Raw genomic sequence first — 26,277 nt, 5'->3', positions numbered from 1 at the left:
ATCAAAAGGACCTGTTTCAGGATTTCCAAAGTAAACTCATTCTGGAGGAGGTCGAAGTGAAATATCTGTCAGTCTCGTAATCTCTTTCTCTCCTTCCACTGAGAAATGGAGTTTATGGGAAGGTACAGTTCATTAAGAAAAGGAAATTCGCCCCCTTTTCTTTACTATTTCTGAAAACCAGGCCATCATACTGAAGAGCATGATTCGCAGATTTAGTGGGAAACATGCCTAAACCAGGCAAGAAGAAAAATTCCATGGAATTCAACTTCCAAGTCAAACAGTTTCTGTGGGTCTGTGTTTGAAATCTTCCCCCTGGAAGCCTAAGATTAGGCATCAACTAATTCAGTTTCTGGTCTTATTAAAACAGCATGAGAAGGAAAAACCAGCCAGACAACTCTGTATAACTGTTGTAATGTAAATTAATTCTAGTACTGTAAACACCCTAGGGTTACATTCTTGTAACATAAATATCAATAAAGTTAAAAAAAAAAAAAAAAAAAAAGCCTACAATTAGTAAATAGCTTTTTCTAAAAAAAGGTGATTTTATTGAGTTTTAATATACAGCTTTAATATGTTAGGGTAATCATACAAGATCTCTCTTGTGTTCAATTTACACATTACAATACAGACGTGAGCTAAAATCTTTTGTTTTAATGTACAAAAGGAATCCAACGTTGTCCACTAGCAGCTTTGAACTTGGCAAGAAAGGTTCTAGAGACTTTAAGTGCAGTAACAACCATACAGAATACAAAATGAATACAAAGACTTTTCGCCAAGGTATATAAACATTTGAAAACAAATGGTGCCTGCTCCACAGGGCAGACAACTAGCAAATTAAAAACGTCACTGACCAATGTTCCAGAGTAGGAGGAGCATTACCCTGTGTAACAGTTCTTATAAAATATCCTAAGAATATCTGTATCAAATAATTTGTACTGATCAGAAAAAAGGTCTGAAAAGAAACAGTAGGCAAGGAACTGAACAATCAAAAAATGACGTAGTAATATAAAATATTTCCATCACTATTTAAATGCCAAATTAATCAAGCAATAGTAAAACAAAACAAAAAAACAAAAACAAAAAACAAAAACAAAACAAAACAAAAACAGAAAACCAAAGCTCTTCTGTTTAAAATAACAGCACTGTTTTTGCTTATTTTCAATGGTTTTTTTTTTTTTCTTATGAACACACTATATACTTGATTGTTTCTTTCATACAGAGTAATGTGTCCATTTGGTCTGTCACTTCAGTGAAGCTGACATACAATCAGCCCATCATGTCTCACCTTTGACACATTTTAATGTGTTTTTCCCCTTATGTTCACTACTCTGGTGCCTTCTCTTCTCAAGTTAAATACTTTTCTTCCTTTTCTTTATACAGTGCAGAGTATATGGGCTTAGGATATGGAGATTTTCCTCTACTCCAGTTCACTGTCTAGTTCTGAGTTCAGTGGTGTGCAGTAGTTTGGCTTGTCTGAAGGTACGTACCCGGGGAGACACAAACACTTGTACGAACCTTCTGTGTTAATGCATTTGGCATTCTTGCAGAGAGACATCCTGTTGTTCAGCTCATTGCACTCATTCACATCTGCAAAAAGGGAACACCAAAACACATGTAGATAAAACTCATTTGTTTTCAGCGTTGTCAGGAGTAGAACATACTGTAGGAATACACTGAATATATTCAGTTCAGATAAGGTGGAATTAGGGCAGTTCCAAAGCTGTGACAGATAAATATTTTATTGGGAAGACGAAGTTATTGTGGCAAATCAATAGTGCCTTAAAAAGCATTAACCTGTTAGATCACCAAGTCCAAACTCCTCTTAAGCTACTAAACAAAAATTTAATAACCACTTACAGGTTTTTATCTGACGGCTTAGAAGTGGCTTATAAGAGAGGTTCTGCCAGTTCTTAATATAATATCTTTATGAAAAAAATCAAGTATTTTAGGCTTTCTTGGTGTTGCCAACTAAACATTTATAAACAGCAAACTACCTATACTCAATACTGCACAGCTAGGGATACCAGCTTGTTGTAGAGTCCTAAAGATTACAAGGCATGCAGGTAGCTTTCCATGATACAGCTAGGAGACTGCAGCCATGGGTTATGAAGTGTAGTGCTAGGCAAGGTTAGTACGGACACCTTAAACTGAAATACGCACGTGCAGTCTATACAAGGCTCTACACTGAGGGATGTTGGTTGTTCTGCTTTGTCTTTGCCCTGCCACTTGCCTTCTGTGTATTTCATTATTTTAATTGCTGATATAGTCTCTAGATGTTCTGATTAGCTCTTGTGCAGATGTATTAGTTTGAAGGTGAGAGGATAGTCTGGCTTCTTCACTAATTAAATCAGTAAGAATTAGGGGGCCAAGCCCCACCAAGTGGATATCTGAATATTTAGGTGGCCCAACTGTTCTAAAAATCTGCTCCTAAAATTACTCTTCCAATCTGGATCCAGATCCATCCTCTCAGTTCACTAAACCCTTTCAAAAAGCTTTGCTCATGTTACAGTGTGACATTATTGATACAAGTTTTAAGCTTCATTGCGCAATGGTGTGTCTGTTCATTTCTAGGTTCTCAGCTGAACAGAGCTGTAATGCACTGAGGAACATCACCATAGTTATTTCTGCAACAATATTTACTAGCCTTTGCAATAAATCAGATATAAATTTGGCAACTGTAATAGGATTCAGATCATCTGTAACCTCTTTTTTTTTTTTTTTTGCCCCTCCTTAAGCCAAGTGGCTAAACTGACAGGCTAGCAGAAGAGTAAGAAGTAAACACGTCTCCTCACCAACACAAGTCATTTTGGCCATGTCCAGGTGATAACCATCAAAGCAGTCACAGGTGTAGCCTTCCTGGACTCTTACACATCGGCCATTTTCACATCCATTCAGAATACCACATTCCTCTGCTTGTAACTCCTCAAAGCTGTTCAGGAAACCTGAGTGAAGAAAGAATTACAAACAAATAAGTTACAAGGGTTGCTGAATATATATACCCAAATGTATAGTGAGACCCTGAAATTCCCTCAGAGGTTTACTGAAATGTGACTTTGCAGAACGTAGGTCAACTTTAGCAGATCTGCACCATCTGGAGTTTTAAATGCACTACAAAAGCACTGAGATATGTTGCAAGATGAAAACTGTCTAACTTTGTAAACTCTACATTTTTGTGTTAAAAATGTGATTTTTTTTTTAAAATAAATGACACTGCACACTTTGCATTTTTTTAAAGAATAAATCTTTTTTTTTTTTTAAATTCTAAACAGCACATTTTATTTTAATTTTTAAGCATATCAACCCTTATGTAAAAAAAGGGTAAACAGCAGTAGTGCTGTTTGGGGCAAAAGTATTTTAAAATGATATTCTACAAAAGTGAGATGTCTGTGTATGGGGGAAGAGATACACTCTGATTTATCTACAAGAAATACATCTTAAAAAATTCAGTCTCAACTGCTTTATGGAAAGTAAGAAGACATTAGATACTGCTTTAATAACCCTTTGGCTGGTACTTCACTCATTAGTGCCAGTACAAACACTTATAATTTACTGATCGTTCCATGTCATAATTCTCAGTAGTAATTATTCAAAGGCTCCCTATTTTATTATTTATTTGACAGTTCTGGATTTGTGTATAAAGAGGGATATGTATTTAAAAATTATGTGACATTTTTACACATTCAGAGAATATCTGTAGGACTGAATTGCTCCTCTTAGTTCTGCACAAGTTTTTCAGCTAGCTTCCCAGCCACTGAGCAGTGATGTAACAGGACTGCAGATGGCAGCCCATCACATCCAAAAGACTTTTGAGGAAAAAGTGCAGAGCCCTTGAGAGTCTGTTGGTTTATCAGCATAATGAATACATATAAGTGGAGGGGAAATTGGAGCTGGAGTAGAATTGAGTAGGATACATCTCCCCATCTGCCCCATAACATATGACTAATGCAGTAATTCCACAAACAAATCATTGGCTTATCTAAAATGTGTTTACCTATTTATATGTTACAATTGCAAAGCTACCTAGGAATATAAATTTTTCCCTTTCCCTTAGCTTGCTCTCCTGTCTTTTTATATTTCCTCTACCCTGTCACCCTGTCTTTCTTTAGTCCCTCTTTTCTCTTTCTTTGCTGTTCCTACCCTGCCCTTTCTGTATCATCCTCTGTTTAACTTCCATACAGTTGTATCCACTACCCCACCTTCTTTGGCTACATAACTTGTCATCCAGCCCGGACTTGCTCTACCATGGTGGGGCTTAAGTGATGCACTTAATAAATTCTGGAGACACTGAGCAGATATGTGACATAAGAAGCACTTGCTGACTTAAGCCACATTTCAAGAATGTGTACCATACATAGCATGTATACAAGTGCACATTTAGTGGGAAACATTACAATCTTTTCCATGACAATCTGTCATGATTGACATCCTGATAATCTGGTCAACAATTGCATTTCATTGCAGTAGTACTGAGGGTGTTGACCAGGTTGTCAAGATGTATGGTTACAGAGTAGTAAGAAATTTGTCCATTTTTCATTATGTTTTCAGTCCTCTAATAGAGCTTGCAGATGGCTCATGAGGGTCCCTTAAAGCAAAGACCTTTGCTAATTTAAAAAACAAACTGCCAAGAAAGGGAAAGGTCCTCTCAATACCTATTTTACATACACAGTATATGTACATATATGTACATACATGTATATATATGCATGTACATAGTCATATCTAAAATATCTATCACATAGAGCAAGTTCTAGTTGTACAAAAGTTTTTCTTTAAAAAAGCTGAATGTGGTACATGTTGCAATTCTAATAATGCATATTTGGTTCTGTAGAAATTGATTGCACGCAGCTGACAAATACATTGACATGCACGGCCCTCTCATGGGTTGGGCAAGTATTGTTATATTCCTTGTACAGACTGAAGCAGGATCATGGCCATGAAGTCTTTGATGATAAATACACGATCAAATTGTATCTGTCAGGTAACATGCCTCTGATGAGGACAATCACACAGCTATGTGTTTGGGAGTTTCTTATGCATTTACTCGCCACCATATTTGTTTCAGTGATAGGGTGGGAGCAAGAGATGTGAGCTCTTACCTCCTTAGCACAGAAGACTCAACTGTGGATTCAAAACTGTATTATTTTACTGTATCTATTCACCATTGCTTATAACTTACTTGTAAATAACTTGTTTACCACTCAGTGTATTATCTGTCACATTGCTTACCCAGTCATCTATCTGGGCTTTTCATTATGCTTGGTAATTTTCATCCGTGTGACATTTTAATTAGATATCAACACTCAGGGCTGTTTAATTAATATCATCTGGATATAAAGCAATAAGACATTTTACAATTCTGTGTAGAGCTGAAAGGTCATTTAGATGCCAAATAGAAATGAGCTCATTATTATGACCTGTATAGCTTTGTATAAAGGTGCAATGTGTGCAAGAAATACTTGTCACTCTTCCAGTAGTGTGCCATAATCCTCCTCCTGTTTTGATCTCTTACCTTTACTTTGTAAATGTCTCCTTGTACAGGAGAAGCCCTTTGGGAAAGATTGTAGTGGTAACTTGTCGGCCACATGTGTAAAGCACTAAAAGTTACCAGTTCCTTCTGATACCCCCACTTTTCTTCTCTGAAGCTGTGATGGAATAAGTTGGATGTGCACAGCATGACTGATTTTGAGGAAGGTACTGAGATTTGCAAGGATTCCTCTCCCTCGAGCCTCAACAGTGAGCTGGGCTGGATCCATAAGAACCCTGATATTCCTGAAGAACACCTGAGATGCTGTACACGACTCCCACACTCTGCCTGGCAGACCCTTCCAGCCTGAAGACTATATACACGCATACTCTCCAGTCATACTTTGTTCTGTAGTTTCTCTGCTGAGCGAGAACAACTTGCATACTCTCTATTTCTCCCATATAAATTCTGCTGGAAAATCATGGAAAACTGGCACAGAGATGGAGGGAGGGTTTTTTTTTCCTTTTTTTTCTTCCCCTTTTTGTTTTTGTCTGTTCAACTTAATGTACTCCAAAGAAATCTGTCCCATGCTCCAACGGAAAATTAATTTGTGAGAAGGAAAACTGGCAATCCTTTTGACCTTCAGCTGTAAATCTGTTGGTAAATATAAATTTAGTACACTTGGCACAAACTATTCCACTGTATTAAAAATTAACGTTGTACTCCGAGCCCAACTGGACTCTTATACAACACTGGCTCTTGAACCAGAACACCTGACCGAAAGCTAATGTCATAGGAATAACTAAAACATAAATAGGCCACATTACTCAGAAGCAAACAGAAGAATGAAGCCAGCTACAGGGAAATAATCCAAGTTACAACCATCAATTCAAGTATTTTACATAACAGAGAAACTTGCTTACGGTCTTCAACAAAGTATGGATTAGTTTCTGGAGTGTAGTGCTCCTCGAAGTCAACCAAAGCATCTTGTCCATATGGACGTCGAGATCCTGGAACAGGAATGTTGCACAGCTGGGCATAATCCTCTGAGGGGAGAAAGAAAATAGGATATAAAACTAATCACACTTGTAACACAGGCTGCATTGCATTAGTCCCAGTGTGTTGTGGCTCGTATTAGCTGGAAATAAACTTATCTTCCTAGAAACACCATAAATCTGCAATTTCCACAAAGCAGTCTCTCTTTAAGAAGGATGTCATTAAAATGTAACGAGCCAAATACAGACTATTAAGTCATAATAGGGATAACACCAGGGATAGGTTTGAGTCAATAACCGTACCAAAAGTTATGGGTCATGTTCTTCTGGTCTGCTCTTGCCTTGAGCAGAGGGATGCTGTGTATCCCACTGCCAGTGCACCTAGCTACGGTTACAGCCCTCACTGGTATAATAAAAGCTCCCAGATACCATAGTGGGTGCTGGCAGAAGCCACCCTAAAGGAAGCAAACTGGAGCAGGTGGGGCCGTATTTCTGGCACAGCCAGCCAACCTGAAGAAATCACACAATAAAACCCCTTCCAAAACAGCACATGCTCCTCTGCAAACTGTTTCTTCAAACCGCAGGCTTAAGTGTTAATGCTGTTCAAAGTCTCCTTGGCTGCAAACTCGTCAAGGCAAGGGGAAAAGCACAGATGAAATAGTTACACTCTGATTTTCTGCCTCTCCCCTATAGCTCTAGACTACACAAGTTAAAATGTACCAAAATCTTCACTTGAGGTGTCAGAGCCCATGTCTGAAATGTTGGTGTACAGAGCTTGATTTTTTTTTAAATCCATTACCATTTACTAAAGAATATACAAGGCAATTTATCTGAAAATAGAAACTTTATGAAAATACAGCAATCCAGGTGCTTCTTTACACTTGCTACAGACTACTTAGCATCTGATTCTGTGAAGACTGCCTGGTGTTCTGAGAATCAGGCAGAGCAAGGACGGGAAAGAAAACCACCAAAAGAGAGAGAGGAAAAAAAGCCCTAAGCAGATACAAAATCCAAGAATTGCAGATGGTTACAGAGCCAGAAACCTCATGCTGTGTTGAACTGTCCCAGACAGCAAATAGTCGGATAAATCCAGACTGCCTCTAGACAGTCCAGAGGACAGCCCCACTTGCTGCCCAGCATTGTTTTTTTGTTTTCACAGGTCGTACGTATCTCCTTCACCTGGGATGGTTTCATTTTGTACCAAAAAGAATGAGGTGCTCAAAAAGTCTGTTTGAATTCTGTGGCCAACAACCTGGCTCTTTTGAGAGCAAAACCTTGTGCTCTAAGGGCAAAGCTTGTCTGCATTTTGCAAAACTGTCACGGGTGCCTGTCCAAGTCTGCAAAATGAACTTGCCACAGAACTTAGAAATCCTTGTACATCTCACCACCTTCTGCTCCAAGTACAAGGTGATTTCCTCTGTTTTGCCCCTCCAGAGTATATTTATACACTATCTAGACAATCCTCCCTTCTTCCTGGTGAAAAAGGACACTGCAAACAGAGACACTCAAATGAAACAAAGCCATCATCAGAAAATAACTTATAACACATATTACCTACCTCCCTTAATGCATAGCCTCCCACCGTATGATCACAAACAGTTCTAGCAGCTGTCTAATAGCACCAGAAACACCGGTATTTTTACATCCTCTCATCTGATCCCAAATCACATCTGTATATGGGGACAGCTAGGTTACCATCTCAGACTGACTCTTCCATTGTTTTGTGTTGAGCTACTTAGAGCGCTCAGGAATTTTGACACGCACACAGTCAAAAGCTGTGCAGAAGTGTAAAAGTACATTCTCACAGATGCACTACTACAAAATATTAATTCAACTGGCCTGTGTGAAAGAAATGACCAAACAAAACCAGTCGGCAAACAGCAAGAGGACAAGGCAAGTAGGTCTGAGGGATCGCTACTTCTTCCAGGTGAACGTGACCTTATGGAAAGGATTGCACAGAACCTGGAAACTGGCTTTTCAGATTACTCTCTGCTTGATTTGCTCTTCGTAAAAACAATAGTGGAAATTTTCCTCCTAAAGGAAGCAGTCAGAGAACATCTGCAAATCTATAGTGCTGGAGATCTCGTGTACATGACAGTAGGATAATTTGAAGATTGTGCAAGACTGTTTTATCTTGTGTGTTTGCCCACGGAATGTTGTTTATTATCTAAAGAAGAATAAAGAAATGTTGACAAAAGAAGCTTGTTTCCTGCCACACCAGTCTTTTGCCAGTCACATTCTGAATGTCTGCATTTTTAGGTCTCATTATAAGTAAATTAGTGGCTACAAAATGATGAAGAGCTGTTTTAGTGCATACTGTAAACTTTGCGTTTGTTGTAACTGTAATAGTCTGTTAACCTCTTGGAGCCTGTTATACTTAATTAACTATTTGTTAATGCAATCTGATCCTTTAATAAATTATACATTATCCGTACATGTAGCTTTCATACAGAAGCTCACAAAGCATTTAGTCTGAAGTCACTTTACAATGTATATGCCTATACTACCTATTTATAATTTATGTGCTTGTTTTGATACATACTGTGATGATTTTGAAGTTATAATAGTCTTTGAATACACTATGTTCTTTTTAGTTGTGCATGTAGTGTAAACTTTATCTCTTGTCTTTTATAATGCATCGATTCAGCTCCTAGGTGCTCAGGAGATAAACCCATGGAGAGCAACAGCAGAAATCATGAGCAGAAGAAATTCAGGACCAATAACAACATGCCACCTTGTTGTGTTTCTCTCTCTCTCTCTCTCTTTTTTTTTTTTTTTTTTTTTTTCCCCAGCAAAGAAAAGGGTGGGCAGAGAGGAGAGTACAAAGACTGAAAGGCATTGGGAGGGACACATTCTGGAAAAATCATGAGAGCCAGTGTTTTGAACTAAGGTCAGCTAGAGACTTGGATGCTGGTAAAAACAAACTCGTTAGATTCCCCCTCTGGATGATAGAACAAGTTATGGCAAAACAGATGTGTACATATAATTTTTGTTGTTTTAAACTTTTACCCTTGCTGTGCTATGTTCCTACAGCTCAAAATAAAAATAGTACATTTTGGGTCACTGTGCTACACTGGTCACAGTTTTCCAGGGAAGAGAATTAAATGAACAGAGTGCTGGATTCATGGGTAAAAGCCCAAATAGTGCACGGAAAGTTGCAGCAAGTATACAAATGACAGAGCAGCCCAATGCTGCCCTGGGGAGATGACAAGAGGAGACGTGCATCAAGAAGGCAGTAAGGGGACAGCGAGCAAGGAAAAATCTGTATCTACCCCTGAATGACAAAAACATTTGAGCTGCCACAGAAATTAATGTTGACTTTCAAAATAGCCTTTCATGTAAAATAATAAAGTGTCTTCTGTAATGACAATCAATGGTATAACTTTTTCTAACAGGGATTCATTTTCTCTGCTAGCGCATCTTCGGGCTGTGATCAGTAATAATACAACTGCAGTTACAGAGGAAAAAAGGCTGTTTTTAATATGATTTAGTCTACGTTACCCCATGTGTTTCGGTGTTTTTCTCGTAACTTGAAAATGAAGCACTGAGATAGTTTATTGCATAATTTAGGACAGTTATTATAAAAGGAAGCTGATGTAGGCTTCCAAAAATGTAAAGGACATTTTCTAAGGCAGATGTGTACGCATAAAACAAGTGTGTTATGGGATTACAGCTAGATGCACATGCGTACTGGCACAGATGTTAGCCATAATTGGTGGTGAAAGCTAGGCTGATGAGACGACAAAACATAAATTGGAAGGATTGACCGCTTTTAGGTGCTTATTAGCACAAGTACAGCCGTGCAAATATGCATCTAATTTGTATATTGTTGTAACTGCACAGGCCTGTGTGGCCCTTATTCTCACCTGGAGGCCTAAAAATTCTAAACTCTCTATTTGGAAAAAATATTCTGCATTTCATGCATCTGCAATGAAATATTACACTAAAAAAACTTTTTTTTCTGACAAAACTGTGAAACAAATGCACCACAGCCAATCCTTCCTCCTGCCTATAAAGCAAGCTTTATTTCTGTTCCAGCTCCTCAGAACTGTCACCATCACACATACAAAAAAGGAGCTAAGGCTATCAACACCGTGGCAGTTCCTTCAAATTATTTAAAAATGCAACAGTTTTGCTATGTAAGAAATCACTGGAGAGACAGGCAAAGCCAAGAAAGCATTTATTACATGTAATATATGCCCCTTCCCAATCAGAGGTTCTGGACATCAGTCTGAATAGGCTGAGTTTCTGCTCTCTCAGGAGATTGCATCATCTGTGAACCACAGCTGAAATATTTCTGCTCTACATTTAGACTGTGCTGTTTGATAATTTAGATAATTTCATCAATATCCTTTATAAAACATGATGAGGTTTGTAGTGGACAGCATTCATATATATACTACAACTTTTGGTACTCAAAAAAACGGGAAGGGTACCAGTCTTACAGGACTTTTTCATGAGAAAGGATGGATATTCGTGTCTTTGAATGAAGAAACTCTAAATGAAATTGCTGAGGAAAGCTCACAATGGATATAAAATTCTTGTTACAAGTAGAGGAGGTACCAACCTGATTATTTTAAAACCTCTGGGAAGTCACCTTACGTTCTTCAACTGAGGCTGCTCAAATTTCCTAAAACAAGTTTTTCTCCTATTGCTTGTGGGAGATGGTTAAAAGTTGTAGTAAGAGTCAAACTGTTTCTTCCATGGCTTTGAAAATGGCTTTCTGACTCCTTGCTGACTTAAATGTGTGCTTGGAATGTGAGGTTCCATGAGAAAAACCCTTCCAAAGCTATTCTGTGTATCCCTGCTAGACCTCAGAAAAAGCATCAAAAATCATCAACGGAAATGAAAGCAGCCAAAAATCTGCACAACTGAGTATAAGACTTTAAATATTCAAGACCCGATCGCTGTTATTTCTGTGCCCAAAAGGTAATTCATTTGTCCAGGATCCTTACCAGAAAGGAAGTAGGCACAATGCCATCCTAAATGGAAAGATGAACAATGGTCTCCAGAAATCAGCTCAGTGCCTCCCTGCTGATCTTTACCATCGTGAAAGAGTACAGATGGAAACTCATCATTTACACACATCAGTTTTCCCTGTACTTCAAGATCTTCATGGGTGACATTAGCCAGAACTCAGAGGGAACAACATGTTCTCATAATATGGAAGCTCAGCCCAGAACTAACTCACAGTGTTTACAAAGGATACACAAAATTCCATGCAACAAGAATGCAACCCAAACAATCTGTTCCGCCAGAAGGAGGTAAAGTTCAACCACCACATGTAGGCACCTCCAAGGGTCTGCACCTGAGTTCATCATCCAGTGCTCCTTCTTAGCCCATTGAAAGACACAACTATGTCTAGACTCCATTTCACCCTTAAGTAGATGTCTACAATGGGTCAGAGGAATCTAACCCTCAGGGTGCCTATTTCTCTTCTCTGATGGAAGAAGAAACTGGTACAGCCAACACACACGCAAGTTTCTGTATACAGAAAATGTGAAATTGGCCAAGAGAAATCCTACATTATGTAACAACCCAGACAATTCACATTTCCCACTACCCTCAGTAGTACTCCTGATCTGGGTTCTGCAAATGCTAGGGTGAAGATAAGGAGAAACTTTTAAGTGCAGCATGAGTATGCAGCAGTTCATTCTGTGATTCCTGGTCACAGAAAACATAGAATCAGAGAATCAGAGAATAGTTTGAGTTGGAAGGGACCTTAAAGATAATCTAGTTTCAACCCTCCTGCCATGGGCATGGATACTTTCAACCAGGAAGGTATCATCTCCTGTAACATCTACTGACTGGAGTTGTACTGCTGTCATTTCTGCAGATTGTCTGAACATAAAATGGTTCTAATAAAAACATGCAACCACAAAATACTAGAACTTAAAACATAAAGTAAAATGTATGTATAAGTTAAAAAAAGTAAACACACTGAAACTGAACAGTGGTGTCCTCTACAGGTGCCCAAGAATGTTTCCATTACATTACTTTAGTAATCAGACCACAAAGTTCTTAGTTATAGATGCAGTAGTGTATCCTCATCCTCACTAAATAGCTATTCAAATGTCTGTAAGAAATGCAGAACCCCAGTCCTACCACTTTTTTTTTCCATACCAGAACTTCTCCAGGCAGCTACCTACAGGGAGGGAAGACGATGACATTCCCCTTAACAGACTGGTATATCTTTAGTTCACGGGCAGTAGTTCCACTTCTTTGCATTGTACGGGATCTACTGAAACAAAGGTGGTACTGCACTGCAAAAACAAACTCCAAGACAGGTTTCTGGAGATCATTTTACAAATATAAAAACAGACAGTCTCCATAAATTAAACACTGACCCTGGCACACTACCTTACTCAACATTTTCTAACTCTCACTTGTATCTTCCTCCCTTCAAATTTACTGTACCCTGAAGCAATAAACCTTTTGTAAAATCCATTCCTCTAAGGGTGTTGCAGGAGCTTCGGGAGACTCAGCAAGTATTTAATGCAGGTGTTACATGTTCAGGTTAACATGAGATGTGTATGGACTAATTCTAGATTCCATATTTTTTCAGTCTTGGCCTGTTGCTCTGTTTTTTGGCATGGATACTTTGACTCAGCTGCTAAACCCACTGGAGTCTGTCCTGTTGCCAGTTACTTGAGCATGGACTCCATATGGAGACCATTGGGTCTCACAACGCTAACAGTAGATTGAACAAGGAAGCAGAATTTCTGAAGGCAGGTTGGCCAACAGGATTTTTTTTGAGGATGGTTGCAATGAAGAAAGGATGCTTTGCTTTCGTTATCTAGAACAAAAAACATCCAAGTTTCCAAGCTTCTTCAATCTGTCAATTATTAGAGATTGCAAAGGGCACATAAAACCCCAAATAGGTTATTAAGAAATCCAGAGATTTCTTTAAAGATAATTACTAAAAGTTCTTTGGGCAAGTTCAGTCTAAGAACACAGTAATCCCAGAAAGAGTACTTCTCAGTACCTAACTTTTAGGTATTGGATATAATCCGTGAAAGCCTTTATCTATAATATAATGATATCATAATATTGCAATGTTAGAACCAATGTAACTGAAATCCATCTGTCCTCGCTTCTTTCTTCTAATGACAAGAAGGCCTACCCTGCAAAATTGTTAGGACAAGTAAGATGTGCTCAATCACGTCACTACAGTTGATGTTTGCACTATTTTGATCAGGATTTTGAACTAGCATTTTAAGTTTGTTCTTTGATGGTGTTACCAAAACACTTATTGGCCTTACTGTTGGAAAGATGTTGCTGTTCAGTTCCAATACTTAAATTGGTGCTAATTCTTGTTTCAGGCTCTGCATATTTAGTGTTATTTTCAAGGGGATTTTTTTGATTAAGCACCAGAACATATAATTCCCACTTGTAGTTTTCAGAAATGCAAGCAATATATAAATTCAATTTTCATGCTGTTGAATGGCTGGATATCTTTTTCATTTATATGAATCAACTCTTATATAAGCCCTTTATCTTCCCACCCATTTTATGCTGGATACTATTCAAACAGGACATTGAGATCTTGTAATGAGATATGAAAGAGCATTCAAAAAAAGCTGGGACACAAATTATTAAAACATTAATTTGTTTTAGAAGGGACTTGAAGATGTATCACTCACGGCTGTAGCACTATATTTCCTTCTAAATGCAACATCTAGATCCTCACACACAAGATTAAGATATCTGTATCTTTCTAACTACAACATCTTAATTATCTTACATGGACAGAGTACAAACAAGGTAAAAAGAAACCACAGATCAGTGAACGATTTCTTCTACAATCTAACCCATTTCATGGTGAAACTCTTCCAGTGATAACACTTTTTTCATCCTCAGACCTTCTTTAACATGTGTCACAAATCTTCAGAATGCCCCTAACTTGGGAAGTAAGCAAACACCTTCGGTAGTAAATCTGGCCAACACAATACACAAATATTTGAAAATGGAGAAATTCCAGGTTTCCCAGCCAGGACTTGAACCTGTGACCTGCTGGCCTGGAGGTGTGAAAGCACTCTTTCGAGCCAATGATATCACTTTAAGCGCTACAAACTGAAGACATGTCAAATGAATCATTTATTCAGTTCAGTCAGCTTCAAATATTTCTTGGTTAATGGTCCTGAAAACACAGAAGTTTCCAGGTTTCTGTGTGCACATGCACACATGTGAGAGGACACATGAGCATACACCACTTATACTAAGAAATGCAAGCTTATACATGCTTTTTCTGACATACTGAAGATTCAATATGTTTCTGTTCTTTTTATCTCTCTATATTCCAATTTGTAATAATGACTTAAATTATCTGGAATCAAAATATGCCTTATAGTTTCATTTAAAGCAGATATTTTTCAATGTGCATTAAAGCTTCACATAAAAATGATCAGGTCTGGGGGATGAAGAATTTAATGCCCAACATAACACTCTTCAGCTTTGAGGATCCTCCAAGTGATATTTAGCTTCATGTTACTCATCATGATCCTTCACACCATTTTTTTAACGAATTGCTTACGTTCCTTCATAGAGCTAGTTGGGATTTGCACCCCACTGTTGTCACAGAGCTGCTGCTCCAGAATCATTTGGATTCTGAATGGATCAAAACCCATCTAATGTCAAGCCTAAATGCGTTCAGACTGAACTTGACTATCCTGATAGTCATCCTCTGCTCTTTTTCAGATTTATCCTAATTTTCATTTAACTAGCTAGAAATCTTCAGAACCACGTCTACTATCTACTTGAGCTCTCTCTGCTAGAAACAGCTTCTCGTACTTCTCTCAGGATATTTAACATTTCATTCCATTTCCATTGTTATTCTGTTAGGTGTAGTAATTCCATGTCTGCAAATGTCCCCCTGTAAGATTTGTTCTGACAAAGATATTTCAGAGATTTCCATATCTTATAAATCCAGCTATTGTCATTCTGTTTTTATTCTTCAGTCTCTTTCAGGGGTGAACCAGTTACGCTAGCCAACAACATCAAAATCAGACTTTTTTCAGTTGCTGTACTTCCAAAGCAAACTCAAACAAGCAAAGACATATATGAGCAGGTTCAAGGACCTTGCAAGTAAATTATAAAAACATAAAACCCAAGAAGACACAAGCACAGCCATATTAATACTTTGCTGAGCTTCTCCATGCAGTTATAACTCCAGAGTTTTCACTACAAGTGAAACACGTAGAGCTATAGCCACAACATGATGGTTACATGCGCCCAAATAAAAATCCAGTATGATCAAAATAAAATGCTTTACTAGTGCAGCATGCTATTCCTACCCAGAAAACTGTATTCCTGAAAGACATCCCTGTAGTAAGAAAGCTACATCCAAACTAGGCCTTGAAATAGTTTATATGGGTGATGAAGTTACACTGCTTCCACACAGGTTAGTATGGTGCCAGACTCTGCATACCAAAACTGTTAAAGGTACTAAAACATCATCTCAGGCACAGTGACATACAACTGGTCTCTTCTCCTTTCTGCAGCTCACTGAAAAGAGTCCAGGTGTCAATAACAACATTTCTCTCTGTATCCATTTAGCTTTTGCAGTCACCACGAGAAACAACTTCTACTTGATGTGTCTTGGAACAATGTCTAATTTCTAAATGCTAAAACAAAATATAATCACCTAAAAATATGACTGTTAGTCAGCTTGTGCTCCAAAATATTCGGTCCTTACTGGTACTCCATTTCCCTCATCTTAAACTGCTCGTCTATACATTTCACAATAATTGAGCATATAACCATATAATAACAACCCTTTCTTTGATTTAGTGATTCTAAACCACAGGTCAGCAAATCCTTATCAGGCAAACGTATCTATTTGCATCCAGCCTGGCAGAACATCACACTGAAAATGCATCTGTATGTATAATGCCAGCAAAAAAACTGGAAATGTTTATTTAGCTTGTTGAGTTATTAGCGTGTGTGTGCATATGAACTGTGTCTGTATTTTCAGAGGTAGTTTTTAATTTGTCAGTCACAGTAAGGAATTGTGCTACCCTTAAAATGACCTCTTATTTTCACCAGGGTCCTAATTGCCAATCGCTGACAGATCCACCTGAAAAAATTGGGTCCCATAAATGTCAAAAAATAAAAGTAGCTACATTTTAAAAATCTGGACTGTAATGACTTCCCTTAACTAGTGAGCACAATTTCCATTACTTCTTGAAGCATTTGGGGTTTTTTATTCTTTCTTATGATATTAGCCTATGTATAAATTCAAGGGATTAAACTGATGAAGTATTTCAGAATTCATTCCAAGAATTGAAATGTCCGTTTCCTTACCTGACTCCTTCATAGGACACAAGGCGCACTGCATGCCCCAGGCTTCACCATACAAGCAACAGCACTCAGTGTACGTAGTCTGCTTTCCAACCAGAGGTCGACTACAAACAAAATCATCGCTTAGATGCTGCCAGCAAAGATCCTGGTAGACCTCAGTTTCTTCAGTTTGTTCTGATGGAGAAGACAGCATCACATTATCTTTGCAGCACTGTTATTTAAAAAGATACTGGCTAACACAACATTTTCTAAACAGAGGTTAGAGATTAACCTAGCTTTAACTTCTCATGAATCCAAGACTAGACAAATTTCATTAAATACAAATTTAAGCTTAGAAGTCATGACCATTTCTAAATGCTTTGTAACTCATTCCTTGAGTGTTCAGCATTGCAAAAATCTTAAAATGTTCTGATTTTTCAGTGGCAATATTAGGTCAATTTAAAAGCACATTAGGTTGGATACCCAAAAACGAAAACTTCCTAAATCTGTAGTCAGTGCTGAACGCTTAACACTGACTCAGCTCTGCTCTCATGGAAGTTTTGCACAGCTCTACAAAAGCAGTGTTAGGACAGAGGTAGGTATTTGGGAAACTCCATCCACGGAATAACCCTTTAAAAATTGTTATTTTGCTTTTCTTATATGGCTGGCAATGGCAACAGAAGGAGCTGTTACTGCTGGGGCAGAGCTGAAAAATCTTACATGGGCTCAAGAGGAGACTGGACAAATACTCGGAAGAGACTCCCAATAACTGAGCACACAAACTGCCTCAGACTCAGGAAATCCCCTCAGCTGAAAACAGCCGGAGGCTGGGAGTGTGCTGGGGAGGGTGAGGGGAAGCATTATTTATCTGCTGTGCTGGTCCCTAATCGGCTGCTTATAGCTATTGTTAGAGACAGAATACTGCTGTGAGCTACTGTCACATTCTTACAAACATGAACAAAAACATGTATTTTTGTCAAAGCTGGAATATTTCAGAGGCATACTAGTTCTGACAAATTTCTCAGTAGGAACAATTCCCAGTCCCAGCACTCTCTGATCACTGCTGATCAGAGAGAGAGGAACTGAAAACTTAATCTTCTACTTGGGAAGTAAACACCGCAGCACAATTGTTTTGTAAAAACATCTAAAAGGTTTTGATTTTGTTCCAACATGCAATGAAAAATAAGTGTTGTCACAAACCAGGAGTCTGTTTTGTCTGGCCAAATGTTTTAAACTGCATTTTTACATGATGCTGCAACAAGATGCAGTGGAGCATGGGTAAATAGAGAATTGAAACCTACAGTGTGTTGTTCTGCAAGTGCAAAGGTTACCAGAATGTAGATAGATATTCTGCTAACAACTTGCCAGAACACACAGTGATGAGCAGCAGCGGTTCCCTGCAGCCAACTCCAAATTCTGCTGGCAGCAAAGGAACCAGCCTGTGTCCTCTTCTGTGGTAGGGAGGACAGTGCCAGTGGTGATACAAGGTTTGAGTGCTTTGAGCTGGGTGAGAAGATCATTGCTGTATTGGCCTCAGTGTAGCATGATGGAGACCCTTTAGGCCCTTACATTCTCCTTCAAATCCTATTTGAAGCCAAAGAACAATCTTGCTCTTGCTTTGTTTAACTGAAGACTGAACAATAAAAGTGCTGTAATTCTTTCACTGTTTTGGGCAAGAGGATGACCATATTGCTCCTCAAAATTACAATTCTATAATTTGGAGTGACTAAAGCAGCATTTGATCCGTATTCACATTTCTTTTCACAGAAGCATCTGAGGAAAATGCAAAGAGGGTAGCAGAGGTCTGGATTATGACTATACAATGCCAGTATTTATCAAACACATTATAATGTTTCTTCCAAAGTTAAGCGTGGCATAGACTAAGCTGTACAGACTGTGAAATGCTCTGGATTTCTGAAATGTTTCTAAGATTCTCAGAATATGTATCTTTTTTTTTTTTTTTTTTTCCTGAAATCAACATCTGCTGAAATTAAAAGAACGAGAAATAACTTTATTTAAATAGTGTTGTTGCAGCTCACAGCTTGAAAATATGAGCTTGATATACATAAAATATTAATCAATTGAAAGCACAGATATAATTTTAGCTATTTTCTTTTATACCCTGTTATTCCTGGTTTTATTCCTTCCTTTGGTAAAAGCATGCACTCACTCTGAATTGAATCTCCAGAGTTAGCCCACAGCCAAACCCCAGGAGACATCAGGCAGGCTACACCTCTTTACCTACAAGGCTAGAAGAGACAGATGCAGAGCTAGTGAATCAGCAACTGAAGACTCCCCAGCGCAAGCCTGATCTCTATTAATACTTCCAACAATGTTCTGTCTCTATTGGCAAGGTGGAACCCTGTGGAATCCTACATCATGATGCTTTCTGGATCAACAGGTGATGGTTCAAGCACTGCCTTCCAAAATCCTCTTAGGAAAAAAAGACTAGGCTCATCCAAAACAGCCCAGTCTGAGCTTACTGGGTTCTGTAGCCATGTCAGCACCACCTCGTGGAGGTGTACTCACTCCAGGAATATATATAATGGGGTCATACCACTTGAATCTGCTGGTCTGATGCACCGCTTTTCTGTTGCGTCCAAAATCATTGGGTGTGTACAGAAACAGTTGTAAGATCCTTCTGTGTTAATGCACTGGCCATCAATACAGCTGTTTGGGTCCTGACATTCATCCGTGTCTTTAAAATGGAAGGAAATGTATCAAGGAAAGCCAGCACAAAGCAGTCCCATTGTGTTAATCAGTGTTTATATTTTCTTATATTAGGAGCAGATTTCCCTACATGTCTTCTGTTAATTATCACAAATATCAATTGCTGGCAGCAAACTCCTGCCTGTGCCCATGGAGAAGGACAGACAGATCAGCAGGATGCTGACCTCTAATCCTCAAAAACTAGGGAGCATCTGGATGAGGAGGCTTGCTGTGGTAGTAGTGCCAGGCATATCCTGCATCCAGCACAGCTGCAACTGGTTCCCAAGTTCCTATCCCCTTAGGACAGTACCAGCAGGCATTAGAGGTAGGCATGATCTCTGAGAGTTTTCATGAGCTCAATGGGAGAAAGGATTGACTTATCTGGCTACAATACTTCTATTCCTTAGTTTGGGTTGGAGAAGAAAAGCAGAGATTTAGTCCAAAGGGAATAGCAGACCATTTTACTTAAAATAAATTAAATCAGAAAACAAAACCAAAACCAACCAACCTTTGTAAAGAATAATCTTAAACCCAATAACCTTAAACTATTATTGTGGTTGCAAAAATTACTTCCTTTTATTATGCTATTGTGCACATTATGCGTGGTTTTCTGCTTACAAAGCAAAAGCCAGGGTCACAGTTATGAACAGTTTTCAGCTGAATACCTGAACCAATGGAGTACAAGGTTATGCAGACTAAATTGAACTCATCAGTGACCTAAACTGTAATTTCACATTGCATGTTAACTCCTTGTGGAAAATAATCTGTCCTTGAAAAAAATACCTGTGTTAATTTGATGTATTATACTAAAAACAGCACACTTACCAAGTGTAAGGTAGGCTCACAACACACTGTCTTGCACTGCTCACCCCGTGTACAAAGAACAGAAGGCTAAACTGGCAGAGTGAAGCAGCAGTATGTATATAAGGAGGGAGCCACCTCCAATCGCTCTGTTGCCTGCCTAAAGGCTGGTAGCAGCTCCATGCTTTGCACTCAAGGGAGCACAAGGGACTGCTCTGGAGGTGCAAGCTCCTGGGAACAATTTGCTGAAAAAGGAAGCAAATAAAGCAAACTCTGCTCTACATGCCATTGCCATGTCAGCCTGAATTGCTGCCCAGCCAAGCAGACGGGAAGGGAAATGACCCAGTGCCTCTTTAAAAGCTGCTACTACAGGAGTTTGGAGGCCCTGTGTTCCTCCCCTTACTGGGCGTACCACAGTTCTGATGGGAATTCTGCTGTACAAATCTGCTTGTTTTGCCCATCTGCATACCATTACAGTGACAAGACCACTTTAAATAAACTTACCAAAGCACTGGAGCTTAACAGGGTCATAGTACGTGCCCTGTTTGCAGTAGCACTCATAACCTGGCTGCGTATTCAAACAGAAGCCATTTTTACAGATTTCTTCTCCAAAGAGCTGGCATTCATCAGCATCTGTGAAGAAAACATTAAAAGCTGCATTATCATAATTAGCATGAGGCCATGCAGAGGAGCAAGATGGAATAAAGCCTATACATGTCTTCATTTAAGCAAACAATACTGTAAACAGAGGGCTCCAGCAGCACCGATATCCACAGAAAAAAACAAACATGGTATGGAAGTGGTAATGGTATGCAGACAGCATGGAAAAGGGAAAACTGGCAGACCACGACTTTCTCTTGTCAGAATAACTCTTGTGGCACACACACAGTAGATAAACTGCCTACAGGACAGAGCAGAGCCTGTGCCAGTGGGAGAGCCTGCAGGTCCCGTCTTCCCTTTGGTACCACATCACTCTTAGCTCCAAGCAAAACATATTAAGACCATGTCTGGGCCTCTATCTTCCAATATTAGCGTTAGGTCAGAGGTTGGACTCGATGATCTTGAGGTCTCTTCCAACCTAGAAATTCTGTGATTCTGTGAAATCACATCACCTAACTACAAAACTAACTAAGCAGTTATGCTTAGGGACTTTGTGACTGCTTTTCTCTCTCCATGCAGTTTGGCAATTGCTGTGCGTGGTGGAGAATCTTCAAATATGTACTGCTTGTGACTTTGTTTTTCAGACCTGTGTAAAATAGTTCAATGGAGGCTTCCCACCACATAGGAATAACTGTGTCTATTGCTAAATGTAAGGCTGCAGCTACTAGAGCCACCAAGTGACAGCTGACAATCTATCACAGTTTCAAATGAGGCTAAACGTTTTCAGGGAGGTTTCACATCAACTCCATGCCAGCTCATACATACCTTTTCACAGTTGTACACATTTTTTCCCAGCCTTGTATTTATGTATTTGTTACTGCTGGAATTCCATTCACTTCCTTTTTCCAACCTACTTTCATTTGCTAGACTTATTTGCTAGAATATTCTGCTGAAACTAGGCTGGTATTAAAAATGGCAAAAAAAAAAAAAAAAAAAAAAGCAGAGTGTGATTCTCCTCTCAATACCAACTGTCTCATTCCACAGCCTTCTATAGACTATTCACCATTTACTCTGGGGCAGTATAGATTTTAGCCCCAAACTGTCATTTCCAGCTCTACAGAAGTTTTAAAAGTGAACTATTCAAATGCTTAGTTCCCCAGAAGAACTGAAAGAGCTATAAAGCTATTTATCTTTATAGTCCCTCTTTGGGGACTAAGTCACTAAGCCACTAAGTGGCTTCAAACATCAAATATTTTTTGTTACGCTTGACCATTTAGCAGCAAGAACAATGCAAAGATTAAATAGAAATGTTATTTGCTGCATGTCTGTCTTTTTGCAATGGAACAAGGGTATGTGTCTGGGGAAACGTGGGAGAACCTGAGAGTGAATTCAAGGAAGGCTAGCTGACTCTACTTCTGATAGATAATGTCAAATAAGAAAATAGGAGTTGGTCCTACAAGCAGAAGCTTACAGACAAAAGCAACAGAAACATGAGTTAGAGTAACAGAGAAGTATCAAATTACTAAAAGTACTTGTCCATTTATTGTCTGTCCTCTGTGCCGTTCCTAAGGTTATTACAAAATAAACTTATTGAAAACAGAAAAAGTCTTATTATGGCAAGGATTTGTTGAAGATATTTCCAGATGCAGTATTTCCACACTTCAGTATTTACAGCAGCTAGAGATATTATCAACCCTGAGGTAGCACAACAAAATCAATGCAGATTTTGTCTTAGATACATTTGGACAACCTGCGCACATAGCATGTCCCAAATCCCCACTGCAAAGATTATACAGAAATCTCTATAGAGATAAATAACACATTTAAATAATCCCCAAATAGAAATACTCTCAGAGAATATTAGGTCCCTCAAGAGCAGCTATGTGACAGTGTCCTGACTCATCTAGATGTAAACTGTCAGCCTAGCAAACACTCGCCCCTGCTGCCATCCATCTCAGGTCTGCCGTCATCCCATGACACTTTTTCTTTTACCCCATCTAAGCTAGAGGACAAACAGACACCTCCAGAGAGTGGAGGTCTTACATGAGCACCCTATTTAAACACCCACATGAGTCTGAATGAATTTGTCTATTAGTGCCTTATAATCTTTAGAATCTTTTTCAAGTTCCTGCAAGGTAAGGAAGTAGAATTTTCCTCATTTTGTAAAAAGCAAGGCAAGGCGTAAATAAATAGTTGATGAGAATAACACAGAAAGATATAAGTAGGGCAGAGAACTGAACTTAGCCATGGTCAGCTCAGTAACTGGATAGGAAAACTGACCTAAGAGTGTCCTAGTCAGTGAGGAAGGGTATTTCAAAAAAAGTACACATAAAAATCATTAGGAAAAAAGTCTTTTCAGTCCTACCAGTTTTTGTCATCTCTCAGAATTAGGTCTGACTGTCATTTAGCCAGAAGCAACTCTGAAAAATGTTTATCTATCAACCACGTGATAATATGCCTCTACTAATACTACACTTTTTAAAATAGCAATTTTTACTGCATATTTATGTGATGTGAATACATAGTAACTTCTACTAAAGTTTTTGATTTGTAAAACAGCGATTCTAGTAGGTACAAATGTATAAAATGTGTATACTTTTTTTAAGATACTGTAACTACTATGTAACCCAAAGGCAATATGTTGATTTCATTTTAGCTAATAAATGCAGTGTATTTACACCATATGCTGAGGAAAAATAATTTCACTGATTATTTATATGGATTGCTACTTCTCAAACTTAAAAAGGAATTTCACTGATCTAGCTCTTCCTCTTAGTGATGCCAACTCCCCTTTGTCCGCACCCACAGACTCTGTCACTCACATTTCCCTAGTCTTTTGTTCATTAAGTTCTGTAATGAAAATGCCATTGCTACAATTCTCTTCAGTTTTTATATTCATCCTCACTTGTAGGTCTAATGTTTAACACCACTTTCTCTCTCCCAACTCATTTATCTACAGATTTGCATTCATAGATTTTCATATGGAAATGAGTATTTGAGGTTTGCAGAATCAGCACCTATTCTGACGGTCTGTAGCACTTACCATAAATTAAACCAGAATATTACAGAGACTGTGCAATTAATATTCTAACTGTCCATCAAACAGTGATTTTCAGTAATGTTTCATATCACAAGCTGGTTTTATCACCTTATAAAATTTGAATAAATATGTTTACTTTGCTGGCTCACATTTCTAGTCAATCAACTACCAGAACTTCTGAAATAATTAAACTTAATACAAGTCAGTACTGACCTTTGTAATTCTCAGCAAGAAGCCCGTAAGATGATTCTCCAGAGGGAATGAAACCTTTCCCTTCAGGACACAAATCAGTAAATTCAGCTAGGAGAGAAGGAGAGAAAAGACATATGCTGTTCAGAAAGTTACTTGTGTACATGTGTTACATGTGTGTTTCAGGGTAGTCTGAGAAACCTGAGGCAATCTTTTGCCTTATTCACATCTATCAAGCAGTCATGCACACCTTTAGATAAACAGGGGATGTTGGTCATAGAATCATAAAGGTTGGAACAGACCTCCAAGATCATCTGGTCCAACCATCCACTTACCACCCAACTTTCCCCTCCTCTGAGTTTGCAAAGGTAGCTTTGAAAAGCAGAGTTAGGGAACCCAAACATCACAGAGCTCCAAGGAAACTAGTTTCCCTTTGCTTTGTGGCAGGAGAATATAATCCCTGCTGTGTTTCATGGTGCTCTGCAGTTATAACAATACCAGTAGCCAGATTATCTTAATTAAAGCTAGCATGGGCCTTTCTGAGCTATACTGCAAGCTGCAATCTAGACATACCCCAACTGAGATACAAGCCCCTTTGCACATTCTTCAGGCCTTAAACAGGGAAAACACTAATTAACTGCAACAGGAGAACATGGTGTCAATTACAGAAGGAAATTAAAGCATCTTGGAGGCTCTACAGAGTCAAGTAATCCTAGCCAAGCAGAGAGAATCTTTTCTTAACACATTTCACTACAGTTTTAGTGATTTTAAACTACAGTTACAACAGGAACTAAACAAGATGATACATATATGTGAAAAGTAATTTTTAGTGTTTAATCCCAAAAAGTTTACACATGTTCTCTTACATGATTTCTTCCAGCTGGATACTGAATTTCAGCCATCATTGTTTATGTTTCAAGTACTGTTTTCAATATTTGTGACAACTATAGTATGGCTATGTTTTTCTAATTTAATATTTAGAGATTAAACAATGGTCTGCAGACAACATGATTAACTGTATTGGTCAGTAAGTAGCAAAATGTAAAACTAATGTCATAATATACATCAGTATTTCATAGTGGTGTAGAAACAACAGTACAAAGAATAACTGCAGACTCAAAAACATTGTAATGGTTACCTTTGTTTTCCAGCTTGTGGGAAAAATCTAACTAAAATGTCACTAAAGCATCTGGAAAAGCCTTTTGTGACAATCCATCTTTGTTTAAAATCAGTTGGAGATAATGTTGCCCAGTAACAGGGCACTTTTCTCCCTCGGGTAACTGCAGTGAAGCCAGTGGATTTACACCAGATATGAAGTATTCCTACTGACTTTTCCTCTGTGAAAGTCTCCACCGGATAAGTCATGTCTATATTTTACAAAATATGGGATTTAATGGGTAAGCCTTCTCTGATGGCAAAGCATAAACACAATGCTTCAAAATTTTACAAATGGATAGACAGCTTCCTCTTACCAGTTCCAAAGACAGGGCATGGGAAGATTTCACAGTTGTCACCCCAGCCAGCACCCAAAGTACAGCAGCATTCCTGTTTGGTTACATTAGATGTAAGCACGTTGTCACAGAAATTAGCATCATTCAGATTGTAGTAGCACTCCTTCTTTCCATCTTCATGTTGATCGGCCTCTATTGGCAATTCTAAAAGAGAAAAGAGAATAACTATGTAAGATAACATGTGAAATACATCCTTTTTATAGGCGAATCAGGAGAGCCATAATACCCCTGCAGTTCACCACAGTGAAGAGCAGCATTGTCTAGTTAAGAAAATAGTTAAGCACAAATTTTGGTTTAAACTTTTTGTTCTTAGTAAGAATGATAGGAATTTATAACAGTTCTTTTCCAGACTTATTCTCCAACTTGACCAAAAATGGAACTCTTCACATTTGCACTTTTTCCACTTTCAAGTGATGCATGAAACTACCTGCTATCATGCTTAAGTACCTAACTATCGCGTCCAACATGATGCTTTCCATGTATGAATCTTGAAGCCCTTCAAAGAGGTGAGCAAACCTTACAACCTCATTTTACAGATAAAGGAGCTAAGATGCAAACTGAAAAGGATGGATTCTCAAAAGAATTAATATTTCCTTTTAATTTAACTGGAAAGAAAGCACACTCCACACTTGAAAACAAGGTCTTTTATGATTTTCACAAAAGTAACCGTGAAACACATCGTAAGTAGAG

At 38.5% G+C, this 26,277-nt stretch overlaps 1 protein-coding gene across 5 annotated transcripts in view; it reads right to left on the bottom strand.

Annotated features, from left to right (window-relative positions):
- Positions 1–1,165: 1,165 nt before the first annotated feature.
- The window catches only part of LTBP1 (latent transforming growth factor beta binding protein 1), a 199,938-nt gene continuing 174,826 nt past the window's right edge, over positions 1,166–26,277 (bottom strand). For 4 of the 5 annotated variants that reach the window (XM_032185001.1, XM_032185003.1, XM_032185004.1 and 1 more), the window contains 8 exons: positions 25,549–25,731; positions 24,101–24,187; positions 20,752–20,880; positions 19,295–19,435; positions 16,762–16,932; positions 6,388–6,510; positions 2,793–2,942; positions 1,166–1,587 (listed from right to left, as the gene is read on the bottom strand). In XM_032185001.1, the coding sequence (XP_032040892.1) occupies positions 1,418–1,587; positions 2,793–2,942; positions 6,388–6,510; positions 16,762–16,932; positions 19,295–19,435; positions 20,752–20,880; positions 24,101–24,187; positions 25,549–25,731 (1,154 nt within the window). In that variant the 3' untranslated portion in view covers positions 1,166–1,417. The remainder of the gene's footprint in view (positions 1,588–2,792; positions 2,943–6,387; positions 6,511–16,761; positions 16,933–19,294; positions 19,436–20,751; positions 20,881–24,100; positions 24,188–25,548; positions 25,732–26,277) is intronic. The other variant, XM_032185002.1, reaches the window with a different exon arrangement.

This window comes from Aythya fuligula, chromosome 3, assembly GCF_009819795.1.
Source record: "Aythya fuligula isolate bAytFul2 chromosome 3, bAytFul2.pri, whole genome shotgun sequence".
NCBI lineage: Eukaryota > Metazoa > Chordata > Aves > Anseriformes > Anatidae > Aythya > Aythya fuligula.
This window is presented reverse-complemented; position numbering and strand designations above follow the sequence as displayed.